The 16,939-nt window shown below is 39.2% G+C and overlaps 2 protein-coding genes and 1 long non-coding RNA gene across 3 annotated transcripts; 1 reads left to right on the top strand and 2 right to left on the bottom strand.

Moving 5' to 3' along the window:
- Positions 1-46: 46 nt before the first annotated feature.
- On the bottom strand, positions 47-11,298 carry LOC135941734 (uncharacterized). The gene is made up of 7 exons (XM_065487422.1): positions 10,782-11,298; positions 8,484-8,693; positions 5,773-5,943; positions 5,176-5,553; positions 3,835-4,265; positions 3,009-3,349; positions 47-1,787 (listed from the first exon to the last, which is right to left on the bottom strand). The coding sequence occupies exons 1-7, from the start codon at positions 11,149-11,151 to the stop codon at positions 1,292-1,294; spliced, it is 2,397 nt and encodes a 798-aa protein (XP_065343494.1). The 5' UTR covers positions 11,152-11,298; the 3' UTR covers positions 47-1,291.
- LOC135941737 (uncharacterized) lies at positions 7,727-8,382 on the top strand. The gene is made up of 2 exons (XR_010575005.1): positions 7,727-7,949; positions 8,009-8,382. It is a non-coding gene; the product is annotated as an uncharacterized LOC135941737 (long non-coding RNA).
- A 684-nt stretch (positions 11,299-11,982) lies between the features above and the next one.
- On the bottom strand, positions 11,983-16,619 carry Nf-YA (nuclear factor Y-box A). Its single transcript, XM_065487424.1, has 6 exons — positions 16,378-16,619; positions 14,893-15,257; positions 14,032-14,174; positions 13,784-13,972; positions 13,550-13,638; positions 11,983-13,144 (listed from the first exon to the last, which is right to left on the bottom strand). The coding sequence occupies exons 1-6, from the start codon at positions 16,602-16,604 to the stop codon at positions 12,985-12,987; spliced, it is 1,173 nt and encodes a 390-aa protein (XP_065343496.1). The 5' UTR covers positions 16,605-16,619; the 3' UTR covers positions 11,983-12,984.
- Between the last annotated feature and the right edge of the window lie 320 nt (positions 16,620-16,939).

The raw sequence follows: 16,939 nt of genomic DNA, 5'->3' as shown, positions 1-16,939 counted from the left end.
ATTTAATATTCACACAACAATAAATTCTTTACGAATCACGTTTTTATTATTAACACAAGTTGTCTGGCAAATTTGACACAGTTTAATAACCTGAGTTATAAGGGTTTTGCTTTACAGGCGTAAACGTTTACAAAAATTTTGATTCCAGTGTCAGCTTGAAGAAAATTTGGCAATCAAATCCATTAAATAGGTAATATATATCCGTTCATATTAAGAGCACATATTTCAATTGTAACTCATGGGTGTTAATACATATTAAAAAATGTGCCAGACAAATTACACTTGCTGAGCTAAAACTGTGTAACTAGTTTTACTAAAATGTACATACAAATTGGATTATCTTAAACCTAGCAATGTTTAATTCAAACTAATACCATGTTATAGCTAATTAAGTTCCTGCAAAATATGGTTTTTCAAGTTTGTTCTTGCTCTAGAATGATGAAATATTCATAGAGCGCTTTCATTTAGTGATGAATGGATTATGTTATATAGAAACTGAAAGCAACAAAATAATTTTCCTTAAATACCAATTAATTTAATTAAATATTAAATTCCAAGAAGTGCGAATTTAAAATTAAACAACTAAGAAAAGAGCTGAAGAAGCGGTAATATCCTACGTAATCAAATTTTTTTTATTTTCACATTCCCTTATTATTAAAGTCCTTAGTGTTTGGAGCAGCCAAAAGATGATTATTTACAAATTCTAGTGGTACTTCCACTGTGATTTCATACACAACCCTGCTTCAGTGCATTCTCAGCGTATAACGTGGTGAAACAAATAATTATTTGATGTGCTGGAGATCAATTTGTCTCAGCCAATCGCGGTAAAAATATTTTTTCTAATTGTGTTCTTAATCAAAAGTTATCTTTGGTTTTCTACCACAATTGGGTTGAACCGTATTTCCTTTTCAATACACATTATAATCTGTGGAAAATGAAATTTTCTATATAGTTCTTTTTTCGTGCGAGTGTCGCAAAGTGTATTTTACTGATACGATCGGCTTGTGGAATGCAAATTATACCAATTTTTTTGAAACCACGCTTTTCAACTACATTTTCATTTGCCTGCGTTTCAATCCCCAGCCGGCGCAAAATCTGCGCGTCGCAATATTCTAGCCCTGGGTACAAACATTTTTTTGAAAACTTTCCACGCCAAAATTGCGCAAGCAATATTGAATCTTCAATCGAAGAGGAAGTACCAGAAATTTTATACGAACAGGGCTCAATTTGTGGGCTGCTCTGAATTTTCCTAATTGGCGAATCATGGAATGATTTTGCTTCACCAAATAAATTACAAAGTTCCCAGCATCTCCTCTCGCACGTCATCCTTATCGTCCAAAGACAGCTGTGCCGGCGACCTGGTGTCACCGCCGTCGTCCTGCCTGGCTTGTGGCACCGGCGAGATGGAGCCTGGGATGGAGCAGGACGAGCATGAGTGGAACTTCTTCAGCTCGCTCTTGATGGCGCTGATCAGGGGCACAGCCGGGTCGTCGCGGCCGAGCTGCGAGTCGGCCAGGATGTAGTCGGCGCGCACGGTGGGCGGGTGCAGCGGCGGCCGTCCCGCGGCCTCCTTCAGCGGCCGGTGGAAAGGGCCCGCGCTGAGGGGCCGGACGCCACTAGACACGGGCTCCGAGGGGGTCTCCCAGGCGCCCCTGGGCCCCGCCGAGCTGGCCCGCGAGGCCGGTAGCAGCGGTCTCCGCCGGGGCTGCTGCATCAGGGACGGTCTACGCGGCTCTGTGGTGCGGGGCCGCGGCGCCGGCGGCGAGTCGGCTGGGGTGGAGACGCGCCTGGGTGACACAAAGGTAAACCATGAGGTTACTTTGGAGCTGCTTGGTCGATGGCCAATCATTTTTGCCGGGAGCTCTCTTTAATTATTTATTTTTATTGTAAGAGTCACTTGCGTGACTAATGCAAGCCGACCGCAGCAGGTGCGTGGCGAGATTTTTTGCTAGCTTAGATGGCGCTCGACTAAGGGTTGATTTCCCGTGTCTTTGGCTAACCAAATTACGTTATTCATCATTCGAGGAAGGGAGATTTTGAATTGTTAAAAATTATTTTTTGGAAACACTGTAGAAAAATATTTTAACTAAAAAGCAAACCCCATGGTCCAACAGCCTCTAACATAATTATCTTACTGTATCAAACGTATGCACTGTTTGTAATATAAACATGAAACATATTGCTTTCGGACAAAATATTTTGGCGAAACTTAAACTATAATTTGAAAATAACTTTAAACTCAATCACGATGATATTTGGTTTATAACATCTCCTTGACTAGAAAAATCTATTGCATATATATGGTGGGTAAATTTTGGTAAATAACTCGATTTTTACACTGATGTCACTTTGAGCCAATAAAACGATTTAAATCAACAATTGTTCTAAAACATTGACAAATTCTTAAAGATGACAAATATTTGCTATGTTTTTCTTATCTAATTTTTCAATATAGCATAAACATAATATTAAATGAAATACTGTAATTCCAATAACATGAAACTTAAATTTTCAAACTTTTATAAGATGTAGAAATATTCATAAACTTTTTCAAAATATTACACAAGACTTTTTAAATATTTCAAACCGTTGGCGAGTCACCAGCTTTTAAATGAGCCAATATAAAATTTCGTATCTACTAGTAATAAATAAGGAAAAAATATTAAAAATTACATCTTGATCTATTTTTCTTGTTAAGGAGAGTCTGCATTCTAAATTTCACAATGATTGGAAAAAATTGCTGATTTGAAAATAATTAACATGTAAGTCCCTATGAGACCCCGTAGCCTCCGCTATAGCTTACACTTATGGTGCTAAATAGAAACTTTTCATTGGTCTTTTTCCTTCTAATTCCATGAGAGTCTGCATGTCTGATGCGAAAAATTTAATTCCGGTCCTTCTAAAGTTTATAAATAATTTAGACGTTTGAGATTTTGTTAGTAGTTGCAGATTTTTTCTGTTAAAATGGTAAAGCGTGGAGATAAAATAACTCGAAAAGGTTAACTTACAAATACGCAGCTGAGTGAACTCTGCTGTCCACCTTTGGCGATGGCGGCCGAGGAGGAGGCGTCGGGGACCGCGATCTATCTTCGTCAGGGTAGACACGCTGCTCGCCAAAGAGGCTGAAGGTGTCGTCCACGAGTTCTTGGAAACGCCGCCGTGACGAAGCCGCACCTCGGGCCATCTGATAGACGCAGGGCCCGATGACGCCTGGGTCTCCGTCGAAGCTGCCGTGACGAACCACCGACATTGGCGAGGCGCCAGGCGGCGCAAAAGCTGACTCGTCGGGGTAAACGTCCAGATTCTTCATGCTAAGGTGATCTTTCCTGGGATCATCTTGCTGCAATAACTGATAAGGCACAATAAAATGTTTTTACTTAAAAAAACATTTTTTTATTTACAATTCCCCAAAACAAATGATTTACCGAAACATAGTGACAGAAAAGGCAAATTTACACATGAACCGCTTACCCGCATCGACCCAGGCAAAAATCATATTAGGGTAAAATAGTATGCCACCGTACTGAAAAACTGTTCGGCAGCACAGTTTCCATCAATCTGCAAGGCGTATGTGACAGCAAGATTTTATTTTGGAATATGAGATTTTTTTATGTCTTTTATTTCAACCTGAAATTTAGTTACGATACATTTTTAAAACCAAATTTTAGTAAAAAATGCAACTCAGCCAGTAAAAAAAATTCTCATTGTAAAACTGCACTGTTTACCTTGAGGAAATAAATTACACGCACCATTCGTAATTTTACTGTTCACATAACGATTAAAATTTCCCAATCATATGTATCACACTATTTGTCTATTTTCGCTCATTATTACCTGTGGCATTGGCTGAGGACTGATTTCCCCTCTCGGGAATTTCCGCACCGACGGCATGGACAAATAGGAGCTGGATGGGCTTGGCGCCTTATTCTTCCTCACCCCTCGAGCCACCGCGGCTGCCACGCTCGAGTCAGACTGATTATTCCTGTCTTCCTGACGGTGGCCGCCCTCGAGCGCCTCAACGCTCCAGTTCTCAGACATTTTGGCCCCGGAGCCACAGCTCTGCACCTCCGGCTCGAAAGACATGTTAGTGGCTCCGTCGACCAGGCGATTCGTCCGCTTCTGCTTAGAGGCCGCCAGGTATAGGAGGACGGCCACGAGACCGACGAGACTAACCATGCTGATAGACACGGCGGCCAACACCCACGGGCTTGCTGTCACGGCCGGATTTTCCTGAGAGATCGCTTCCTCCCTCTCCTTAAGATATGCTATATTTATGAAAAAATTGCCAATTATACATTTGTTTCATTCCAAGCACATAAGAAAATTGTAAACAGATTTTCGCTCAAACTCAATCAGCAGCACCATGAATTGAAAAATTTCAATAAATTTAGAGCAATAAATTCCAGAGCTGCGAAAGCCCCTTAATGTTCAAAGCCACCATTGGCTATTTTTTACTGCAATGCACTTCCGATGTGATTTAAGACTCAATACTATTTCTTTTGACGAGATGAAAACAAAAATCGGTCTAGTCAATCACTGAAGTAACCTAAGCAAAGATTTTATTTTTCAAAAAATATTTTTCCACGTTTTTAGAGCAATTGGCTGAACCGAATTTTTTTATCCACACATCAAAAGAAAAGACTTTAATGGCTAAATGCTCAGTCCTAAATCCCAGTGGAAGAGTGCCTTAAAATTAAAGTATTCGATGGTGCCCTCTATGAACTCCTTTTTTGCAAATGGGGAATTAACTTGAAAATATATAATAAATAATTAATGAAGAAGGTTTGCTAGTTAAGTGATTTCCCAAAATTCATTACAATTTTTTTCCGCAAAAGCCTAGCAATAAATGTTAATTTAGTGGGGTTTACTACTGAATTTCTGTGCTCTGCAAACTTTGACTATGATGTGGCAAAATGACACTAAATAATGTGGAACTTACTATAACATTTCCATTCGATACTAAAGCATACAACTAATTTTCAGAAATCAGAAGCAACTAAAATTTCTATGTAAATAGGCCATCAACCAAAACATAACGGACTAACATTTTATTGCATAAAAAATTAAAAAAACAGTTTAGAACATAATTTTTAACCAAGTTTTTTTTGGAATTCAGTTAACAGGTAATTTTTTCTTTGAAATGCGATCCGTCTGATGATTATAAAAAATTCATACGTTCAGCTTTCGTGAGCACGTTCATGCCGAGCTCCCTGGCCACCTCGGCGTCGCTGACCAGCTTCATATCGTGGACGGCCGCCCTCGCGAGGACAGGCTGGCCTTTCACTTGCACAAGGTACACTAGTTGGATTCGCTTTGGGTTCTCCTTGGTGACGTTTAAAAGCCGCACCAGAACCTCGGGCGAACGCCGTTTTCGTTGTAGTTCAAGTCTTTGGGCTGAAGTGGCGTTCAAAATGCCCAGGTGCTTTTCCTGCTGCCTCTTGAACGCCGTCGCGTATAATCGAGACAGGCCCGATTCAAACGGTGTCTTTTGTGGAGACACAACTTCGTCCTCCTCCACCACGGTCACGATCCAAAATTTCTTGTCTGGAGTACCTAGAATACGGATTTTTTCCCTTTTGGAATCGTGTCGTGATTTTCAAAGCAATTTTTGGTAGAGTGAAATGGTTTAACCTCTCTTATAACTTAGTAAATGTATTTGAGTGGCGTGAACATATAGTCAATTACTCGAAATTTGCCGCATTTGAAACAAGAAGAGAGCAGTGCGCGGCGTCACGGAACCTCAGGCAGCAGGTGTCTGAAATCGATGCTTACCAAAATCTGCAGGCCAGACAGGAGGTCGATCCGTTGGTAACAAAGTGGCAGTTGCTGTGGCTACGATTGAAATAGCTGGAGTAGCCCAAATCGAGGGAGGCACCATGCTCGTTTCAAAGTGAGACTCCGTGAAGGAAGGCTCCAGCAGAGCGGAAGACTCCACTTGCCAAGCTGCAATCAATGCAATAAAATATAGATTTAATACCTGCTTTCACGTATATGAATGCTTGAAAGAAAGCTCTGGTATGGAATAGCGCCTGCTCATAGATTGTGCAGGCAATCACCGCTGCACGCGTGTATAGCCGGTTGCATATTAAATATTAGGTATCATAGTGTATTTCAAGAACAAGACCGAAAAATAATACCGGATTTCCGGTATTGTTCTTGTTTTGCCGGATTTTTTCCAAAATTCAATACCAGAACAATACCAAACAATACTGGAAAAGGCAATACAAGAATATTGTCATTTCCTGAATTCTTTATGGTGGTAGAAAAATTTTCATAGAAAAATTCTTCTAATTTTTAAAAATCCCTATTTTTGGTCGTGTAAATTTTTTATTTTCAATAAAAATTGCAGAAACATCCGCAAAAAAGTTTTTGCAATGCAGTTGGTTTTTTCCGAAAAAATGCGTATTTTGGCGAGCCCTGCACTGGTTATACCAAGAGACCGAAAATTTTATCTCTCATCGCAATATTCCAAAATAGTCAGAAAAATCGGGGTAAAATTCGGAAAAATGCGGACAAAAACAAAACTAGGTGTTTTCCAGCTGTTAATTTTTCCGTAAAAAACCAGTGTTGCTGTTGCATTTTTGCGTATTGCAAATTTGGCGAATCCCGATTGCTTTCTTTCCTCCTCGAGTTGACAAAGTAAGAATCTTTAGGCTTATAATGCTGCACTTTGCCATTGCTGCCGATAAAACTGTCCTTCGTCCCGCTGAAGATTGTACCATGTCCCGTCCCATCCCTGAGCTGTCTTGAAATAAAAAATTCAACCCGCGTCCCTCAGGGACGGGAATCCTGTAATCCCTGTCCCTGGTCCCCTCTCTAGTATCAATTTTAAAGTATATTTAATCAAGCAAAATGACAATTTTATTAAAATGCTAAAGTAAGATTTGATAATATAAAACTTAAAAAAGATGTCTTCCAGAAAAAATCCCAAAAACAATAATTTTTTCAAAAAAAAAAAAAAAACAATACCGAAACAAGATTTTTTTGTCAGAAAAGCAATACCAAAACAAGAAGGTTTGAAAAACAATACAAGACAAGAAAATTTTAAATATTCCTTTCAGAAACAATACCGGAACAATACCAGTTTCGGCAAGAAAAGTTCCAGACAATACAAAAATTTGGTCTTGAAATACACTCTAAGTACAATACTGTTTTATTTAATTTTAATATATTCACATAATCACATAAATCATTCAGTTTTGTTTCACAGCTCTGGAGATAATAAAAATTAAAAATTGAGTTTTTAATAAAATAATAATAAAAGCATAGTGAATTGAACATGATTGAATCAATTATTCGAGACAATCGCGCAGCTGCTCATAATTATTTGGAACAAATTGACTGTATCGTATTATTCCAACACATTATACTATGAATATTCGAGATCTATGGAACAAAAAATTATTATGGATGGAAAATTGGATAGCATTTACCTAAAGAAAAAAAATGCCGGAACAAAATAATTTGCTTGACAAAGCCTAACAAAGGCATTGGAATTTCAAACTTCAAAATTCAAATTTTGAACTCACCTTGACTCATTTAAAAATAATTTTCAGATGGAATCTTGAAAATGAATGGGAGAATTAGACCGAATAAAATCATGGATCGCCATAATATAATTGAATCACTTCTTGCTCATTGGCTTTTATTAAATCTGGTATTCAAAAATCCCGTTTCTTTGATGCTAACCAGTCAAGCCATGCTAATTCAAAATTTAAAGTTGAGAGTGCGAGGCTGCGAATTATACGTAGGCCATAAAATTGAATAAGATGGAGTGAATCTTGCAGAGCAAAACAGGTTTGCTGGATTTTTCGCAGCGAACGAGATAGTGTGACCGGTGCGTGCTCGCTAGTTTGTTCGCAGCTAACTACAAGGTACGATCAGAGTTACCAGCATGTGGATCAAAATCACAACTCTTATCCTTATCGTCATATTCGCATTGACAAAAGGTACACTTCACAGTCAGGACGTCAATTTTTCCTACTTGTATTAATTCTGACTTTTTAAGGATTTGAACAGTTGGAAGGAGACAAAGTTGACAATCCGGTCGAAATCCAGTCAAGCAGCAGGTCATTCGCCCCCGAAATGGCAGGTGCACAGTTCCGACGACTGAACTCCAATTGCAAAGAAGACTACCACATTGACTATGATGGAAAATGCAAGCATGTTGAAGCAACTAATTTACCGAGCGCGATTGGTGCATAACGTAAACTCCATTTACAATTTTTTAAATTATAAATTTGACAGGAAATCAATATCATATGATTTTCTTGAATCAAAACTTATTTTGATGGTTACTAATTTCATTCCATTTTATTATTTGTTGATATAAATCTGTAAGAGCAGATAGTATTATTGACAAATAAAGAACATTATTCTAAATCATATGGATTTTTTTCTCTCCCAAACAAGTAAAGGCAAAAACGAATAGATGACAAAAATTTCAGGAAAAGCACAAAATTGATTAATAAAAATAGACTCACAGGGGGTGACACAAGGTGCCGTTTCTCCAGGACAGTTGGTGGCAGTGACTATGGTAAACGAAGCCGACACCGGGGTGGCAACCAACCTGGTGGTGGTTTTGAACACAGTGGTGGTGACCCACGATATTTGACCTTCGTCGTGGTCGGGGCCATCGCCCGACCCCGTCCATAGGAACTCTTCAAGCGGGTACTCTCTTCGCAGAAGCTCATCTGATGAACAAAAAAAGAGGACAAGCGTCAATAAAGAGTGGTCGTAATAATATATCATTATACAGAACAAAAACTTGTGACGGAGAATAAAGATAACTCAATATTCAGGAATAAACATTTATTTTATCAAAAAAAGTCATAAAATGTCGGAGGCACAAAACCTGAAAATAATGCTAATCGAAAAATATATTTAATATAAATTTGATCTGTTGGATAAGTGATAGAGTGTTATTTAGTCTGGTATATAAACTATTTTTTAAACCAGCTGGGAACAATTAGTGGCACTAATCAAGGGTAAAATTTAATATCAAAATGTTAATTTCCGTAATAACCTATAAGCTTTTAATAATTATCATAATAATTATTATTAAAACCAGTCCAGACTGGCCAGACAGTGACTTGCGTAAAACGAGCATGCGGTGCTCACGTCGCATTCAAGAGACAGTTAGTAGACAAAGTAGCTATTGAATGCCTCGAGCCATCGATTTTTGTTGATATGGCGACTAAAAATACAACAAAAAAGGAATGGAGTTGCACTTGATGGCTGTATAGTCTGCTCAACATTCCAACTTTTGCAGTTGGGAAAACATGGAAAGGTTCATTTCGCAAAAAGTGAAAGGAAAAACACGTGCTGAAATTCCCTCTGTATGGTTAAAAGTCGAGGCACGTGATATTTTCTCACAGTTAATCACTGAAATGGAATCATGCAATTTTTACAGCGTGAGTGAGTACTTCATTCGTAATTAGCACTGTTTTTAAACGTGATTTATTTTATCGTTCTAGTCAGATTTAAGTATTTTCATTTTTGTTAATAATTCAGCAATTAAAAGACTCAAAACTAATTAGCATGTGAAACAAAGAGAGTGTGAGTCACACAAGAGGCACGAACGCAAGTTCTAAAAGCACTTTCGACGGATCGATTTCACAAAACGGCAAAGCTGCACGCAAACAAAGGTTCCTCAATCCGTAAGTGTCCCACCAAAAATAGCGGAAAAATGAATTGGAACGCGCTCGCGCGCTCACACCGCTATGCGCTTATCAACCGCGACTCGAGCATTAGCATACCTCGGCCAAAATGACGCAATTATTTGGGGAAAAATCGTGGGTGCGGATGCAAAAGTGCACACATCGCACGCAGTCACGCGCGATACCGCTCTAACGAGAGAGCCGCCGTATTTATTTATTCTCGTTTTCCAGGGGGAGCCGTCGATTAGCCCGCAACCTGACTGTGCGACCAGTTGTGAGCTCCAGTCCACAATTGGTCGCAATGGCAAATGGTCCGACACCTGCCGCAATATTATCTGTTCCACTGCGTTAGTTCCTCTGCACCTGTTTTCACTTATTTGTTTATTATGCTAATGCCTTGGCAACAAGGAGTGTGAACAATCTGTGCTCTAATTGCGATGAACTGATTCAATTTCACGGGCTAGTTGTTTTTGTATTGACCCGAAAATCTAGCGCATATAGCAAGCAGGTGCATATGGAGTGAAAATTTGAGATGAACGAAAGTTCATCCTTAAACCTCACCTCGCTCTTTAACAATTATGTCCATTTTTGCATTTGCCTGGATATGGCAATGTTTGGGGCAAATAGCCCTGCAAACCGCATTAAAGATATCTTATTTTGAAACTAAATTTTGCAATGAGAGTATAAAAAATAAAACAGTACAATAGTAAGTTTAAATTAATTCGACGTGAGATTACTTTTTAGTTATTAAAATCGTTTTTGCAGTTTTCTGCTAGCATTTTGTTAGCCATTTCTTAACTCCGTTTTAAAAATATCTTAATATTGTGTGTGTGTATATATATGCAGTTAGTAAACAATGAAACGGCTGTTTTATTAAAAATTGTCTAAATATTTTTTATTTATTTTGAGATTGCAATAAAATGGAAGAAATATTGCAATCAAGGTGCACCTATACTTAAAATAATATAACTTCACATTATGAAATTTAGGCCTGCGAGCATTTTGGTTGTGCTTTCATTCAGCCCCTTTTGTAAAACTATTAGGAATCAGAAAACATATAAAATTATTCCAAATTCAATTTTGCTGAGATTTGTCTCGAAATACTGTATGTAACAATATTACCTCTCCTCTCAGGTATTGCAACCACAAACGATCTGTGTGAGGTTAACAGGCAGAGCACCAAAAGGCAGGAGTTCCCAGCTCGGCAGCCAACCATTTTTGCAAGTGGAGCTGCTATCCACCAAGAAGCGAATTTGCTGGTCTCTTCAAGTGAACTCCTGACTTGCGAGTTATGAATGTCATTTTCTTGAACACGCTCACCAGGCACAATTGAGTTTAACCAATTTAAATGTGCAGCACTGGAAGCCAACGTTTCTAGGTTGTGCCACGAATCGCCAACGGACGCACATGTGAAAATAATGACACGGATTGGGAACAGCGTGTTCGACTCAACTGTGCGAGCGCATGGGGCGCACTGACACGCTGGCTGCATACACGCGAGGGGAAATTTATGTTAGCACCGCAGGCGCACCAGCACTGGCCAAATCTCTTTATCTGTAGTAACGCACCATCGAATTTATCTTTTAATTTTACTCAGTCAGAAAACTAGCGCTACTCACTAGGCGTTAATTACGTGTTTTATAGCTCATTTTATTTACAAAATGTTTCAGCATCGAGGATGTTGCATCCTCTATTATATCTTTGCGGCTCTGTGTGATTTGTTTTGATTCTGATAATTAGCTTGGAAAACTCTCCCTGAGGTATCCTTATACAAATATATTTCTAAAAAAGCCTGACATGAAATCTCTAAATATTCTATAATATATTATATTTATTGAGGTTAATGACAAGTGGCGATCTCAATTGATTCGTTTAGCATGGCGTGAGGTTAAACATTCCCCTTAGTTCACAATGTAACCCACTCGCCAGTGTTATTGGGACCGAGTGAGGTCATAGCCCAAGGAAAGTGTTGAGCAGAACGTTCATAAAATTAAAATTGATGTAAAAAACAATATTTAGAATTATTATAAAAAATTTGTAATGGGACAAATCGATCAAAGAGTCATTTTCAAAAAGCTAATAGAAATTTCCTCTTAAAGGTCAGTCCTGTGTATGGGCATGGGCTCCGTTCTGTACGTCAACTTGTAGAGCAAAATATTCAAAATGATATGTGAAACCTGATGAAGTTTTTTCTTTTTCTCATGCTGATTAAAATGTAAAAATATTTGAAAATAGAATCGAATCATTCTTGTAAGAATTAAAATAAAAACTGGTGCATTTACGCTTTTTAAATAATGAGCAGATTGTGTAGCGAATTAAACGATTTTATTCAAAAGTGTTTTCTGTGATTAACCTTTATTGTCATGCAATCCTAGTGCATTTAGTAAGAATGGTTCAATTTCTTGTTCAAACAGCGAAATGAGCAAAACAATAATGAGCACTATTAGTCCGTTTCACTTAAATTCATCATCATTCACCTCAAGTCTTCTTTTCCCTGTCCCTCCAGGTGCTACAATTTCATTCTTTCCTTTTGCTTTGCTTAGGGTCAGGGCACAATTAGATGCTATCTAATTTGTTAGATTGAAAGTTGTACATTAGATTTGGTGGAGATGCCGTGCATTCACAGCGTTATTATGATATAATTTTAAAGTGAAGTATTAAAATAATCAATTTTGAATGCATGTGGAATTTGTGCTGCGGGTAGAGATCAGTTTGCGCTCTTGCGCATATGTACAATTTATGACCAATTTTGCTACCAACGAGTTTTAAACTAAAAAAAATAATACTCGACCATCCACCTTACCAGAAAATGGCAAGATACGCTTCAAATCAGGAGTAGATTGCGAACTGGATACAAAGAAGTTTTAAACTCCTGGCAAAAGAACTTAAGGTTCCTACTCTAATACGTCCTTATTTGAAAAAATAAACATTTTCTTGACACTCGTAACTGAAGAACCAAGGTAGGTACAACATTATTAGTGAAGTAAATCACATCTCTGGCGAGCATCTTCAAACATTTTACGCGTAAAAGAATTTCAATAATTTAAATTTGGAATCATAACACACTCTGATCTCCGTAAAATTGCATTTACTTAAGAAAATCGTTCATCCCATGGGAAAAATACAGTTATTACACAAAATGTATCATAATTTTCAGGTCACTCAAGCAGATATTCGACCAACCAAGCACACTGTCCACTCTGGCGCACGGATTGCTCAATCAAACGAGCGATCCTGCTACGAGTCCACCGCTTTGCAACACCATTACGAAGTTTTTCAAATTGTCTGCAGTGGTAGGAACAATCAGCTCCTGCTGGCCCGTATCTCACATGCCCTGCAAGTCAAAGTTGCCGCCCGGCTGCACCTCAATAACCAAAGTGTTGTTGGTCAGGGTTGCGGCATTTGGGTCTCCCTGTTGGCCCAGCTGGGCCGCGTTCACAGCAGCAGCAGCGGCGGCGGCTGCAGCTTTCGCCTCTGCGTTTCGTCTGAAAAAAATTTGACATTGATTAAAGTAGAGCATTCACGTAATTAGTCTTACAATCTTATAGTTTGTATTTTATTTGCAGCGTAATGAAGGCCACCCTTGAATATTTTATGACTTCATAAAAAAAATGTTATTCAATCCATTTTTTATCGAATTTTTGTGAGTTACAAATCGGAAACAGAGGTACAAAAACCTTGGGTTAAACTTCACTACTGGCAAACGAAGAGATGATTTTACCTAAACTAACATAACTGTTAGAAGTGCCTAATTTTAATTTCAGCCTGTTCTGTGCACGGTGTGAAGGTAATTGATGATTTCATGCAATGTTAAAATTTACTCGAGAGTTTGATTAAAACTTCAAATGCAAAAAAATATAACCACATTGATGATGGATGAAAATTCTTACCTCTTTTTGGAAGAGCCTGAGTGAAACCGTCCGCCTTCCCCTCTTATTCTGTTCATGGCGTGTCTATGTCTTGATTCATGGAGATATTTCTGTGAAAAGGGCAGCACTGTTAGATATTGTGCATAATAATATAATGTAACTTGAAATTTATAATAAAAAATAAATACTAGTGAAAGGAGCCATGCCTTTAGATTAGTGAATTTTATGGTTTAAAACACAGTTCAGAATGCTCACCGGCCTCTCTTTCGGTATTCTTCCCTCTGCCTCGAGTTTAGCTCGAGCTTGCCGTCTTTTCAGAATCCGCCTGTACTGCTTGGCGTTCACGTAGAGTGGCTCTTCCTCAAGGATCTCATTTGTAGCAATCGGCATTCTTTGGAAACTGGCTACGTTAGTTGAGTTCGACGAGCTGTTTGGGACCACTTGCTGGGGGTGCACAGGAACATTAGCAAGGGGAGTTTTAAGATGGAAAACGAGATACTAACCATGACATAATTGCCGTTGCTGAGACTTTGAGGAATTGTGGCGGAAGCAGTGCTTGTGGTCGCTTGTGCCTGCGTTTGCTGACTCGAGCTGGCGCTTTGACTCGGGTTTGCGATTTGTAGGATGTTTCCATTTAGATTGATAACTAGAATAATATATTGTTTATTAATTATTTTATTCATTCAACTTGTATAGCATGAGTACTTTGAAAATCGAGGTCGAAATTTCTTTCAAGTTCAGACAAATTTGGAATCACCAATTTTGGGCAGATTCTGTTCAGACATCCCAAAAAATTTAATGGAAAAATTAATCAATGATAAGAAGCACGAAATTCACCACTAACACACTTCAGCTGCGATTTTAGACTCAATCCTGTCACTGAGCATTCTTCACCAAAAATAATTTCTTATAATCAGTTTGAAACAAAAATCGAATCAGCTGATAGAAACGTGAAAAGCAATTTTTCAAAATAAAAAATCTTTCCCGAAGTTTCTACATGGTGATTGGCAGGACTAATTTTTGGTTTAAGCACATCAAAGGAAATCATTTTAAATGAAGAATGCACATTGGAATAATTAAGTGTGACATCGCAGCGGAAGTGCCTTAAAACTAAAGTAGCCGCTGGCACCATCTATTGGTGGCATCGAATACTCAAGGCTTTCGCAAGGTGGATTTGCTTGCTTAATCATTTAACAATCATCAAAATATTAACTTCAGGCATACTTAGTATTTTTAACTTAAAATAGGCAGTATCAATATTACTAATCTATTTTTTGGTATCGAAAATTAGTCAACCCCTTAAATTCCTCTTAAGATAAATAAGCAGGAATTAAGGTTAAAAATAAATTCGATCTAAAACGCACCTGTTGGCTGTGTCTGTTGGACAACTCCGCCCTGATTTTCCACCATAGGTTGATAGATGAAGGTCTGTCCGTCAGAGGTCTGAATCAGGTGGGGTTGCTGCTGCAGGACGATTTGCTGAGTGCCGGTCGAGCCCTGGATAGCAGACATAGGCAGCACCTGGATGTTGCCCGGAGCCATCTGAATGGTTTGGGTGCCTTGCGGGAGGGTCTGCAGCATGATCTGCTGGCCGCCGCTTCCCTGAAGGACCTGACCCTGGCCGACCTGCAGGACCTGCACGGGCTGCCCGCCCTGCACTGCCTGCATCACGGTCACCTGCTGCCCATCCGTCGTGGTCAGCTGCTGCTGCTCCATCTTAACGACTTCCCTTCAAAAATTTGGAATATACATTGAGTTAGGCTTGAGCTGAAAACATCACTATCGGCATTGCGTTCAGCTGGGGCGATCCGCGACAGGGTTGCAACTTTGAGCCAAAGGGGGTGTATTTTTTATTTTTCCAAACAGCGAAATAAATACAGCATTGATTATGCTTGAAATTTTTGTATTTTGATATTTTCTCTCCATGAGTTAAGTTCCGAAGCAGAACATGTTTTGGTCCCAGGTCCTGGATCGGAATGCGCGTTAAAAGAAAAAATGCAACCCTGCGCATTCTTTCATAACATCATCCAGGCAGCAGAAGGTAACATTATACTACACTCCCCTTTCTAAGTATCCAGCTTGAAAGCACGTGTTTTTATTTATTTTCTCAGGCGCCAAGGACTTTTTCATTTAATTTTTTATTCTTTCATCAACACCTCGAATGCGCAAAACTGAATGAATTTGAAATCTACCTATGCGTGAGTATTAAATAACATGAATTGGACAACATGACTCGTCGATTTTTTATTGTTTTAAAAAAGCAAAATCAAGTGGAAAAAGTCACGGAAACAAACATTAATCCACTGCCCTCCATATTATTGGTCAATATTATCGATTTTTTAAGTTTATTCTTCAAAGATTAAAATCAAAACAATCATCAAGACGTGGAGCATTATTAATTTGTTTTCACGGGCACAGCTGCTGGTATGATGTTTTTTAAGCATGTGATTTAGGTTGAGTTGGATTGGGTCGGGAATTAATAAAAAATATTGCTTTCGAAACCCCCTCCCCTAATCGCCAGCAGCAACATTGCTGGCCAAATTCCGAAACGCCTGGCGACTAGCGTGCAATCCGTTGACAGGGGGACGCGATTGGCCGCCAAAACAAGCAAGGCGCGCGATTAATTAGCACTGGAGGCGTGCGAGTCTCGTGCCCTTTTATTTGTAGGCGGTCGGCATCGCCAGCGGCAAACATGGCAGCCAAACTCGACAACTACGTAGCGGGACACGAATGAGCCTGTCATCGCCGAATCGGGCGCGATTCGGCGACGACGCGTCGCCCGAGTCAAATGTTGCCGGCTGCTATTGAAATCGCACACCGAAGGAGTCCTAGATAATTTGTGAACTTACATTGGATATTTCGACAACACTTTTCCCAATGATTGGTCGGCAAATTGTTCACCAATGGACGGCGAATCACCAGCCCCGACGATGCTATGGCCTAGCTGTGTATTGGTGCTGCCAACTACCACTCCCTGTCCACCGAAGTCTCGGTCGATGAGACCAAGCTTCTCGTTCGTGCTGCCGTTATAGCCTCTCATACAAGCCACGAGGCAGCCCGCCGACGCAAGCGCCATTTCCGCAGTAGCGAGGACACTCCGGTGGCAGACGCTGTGATGCGAGGCTAGAAGTACTACTTAAGTCAAACAACATAATTAACTATTGGCTGTGTTGCTGATTTTCGCAACAGAAATCATTAGATTAACCTCAAAAAATTGAAATTACGTATTTTCATACCATAAACTCCATAAGTTTGCATCACATTTTTGTTGAAAAATATGCGTCAGACTATAATACCGATTGGCGCGAAAGTGCGGATTGGAATTTCCTTCTCGCTCTTAATTGCACACTATTTTATCAATTTTTATCTTGTTTTATGAGAGGACTTAGTGATTTTAGTATCAAAAAGCAC

The sequence above is a fragment of the Cloeon dipterum genome, chromosome 4 (assembly GCF_949628265.1).
Source record: "Cloeon dipterum chromosome 4, ieCloDipt1.1, whole genome shotgun sequence".
NCBI lineage: Eukaryota > Metazoa > Arthropoda > Insecta > Ephemeroptera > Baetidae > Cloeon > Cloeon dipterum.
Note: the sequence above shows the minus strand (reverse complement) of the source record. Positions and strands in the feature narration are given on the sequence as shown.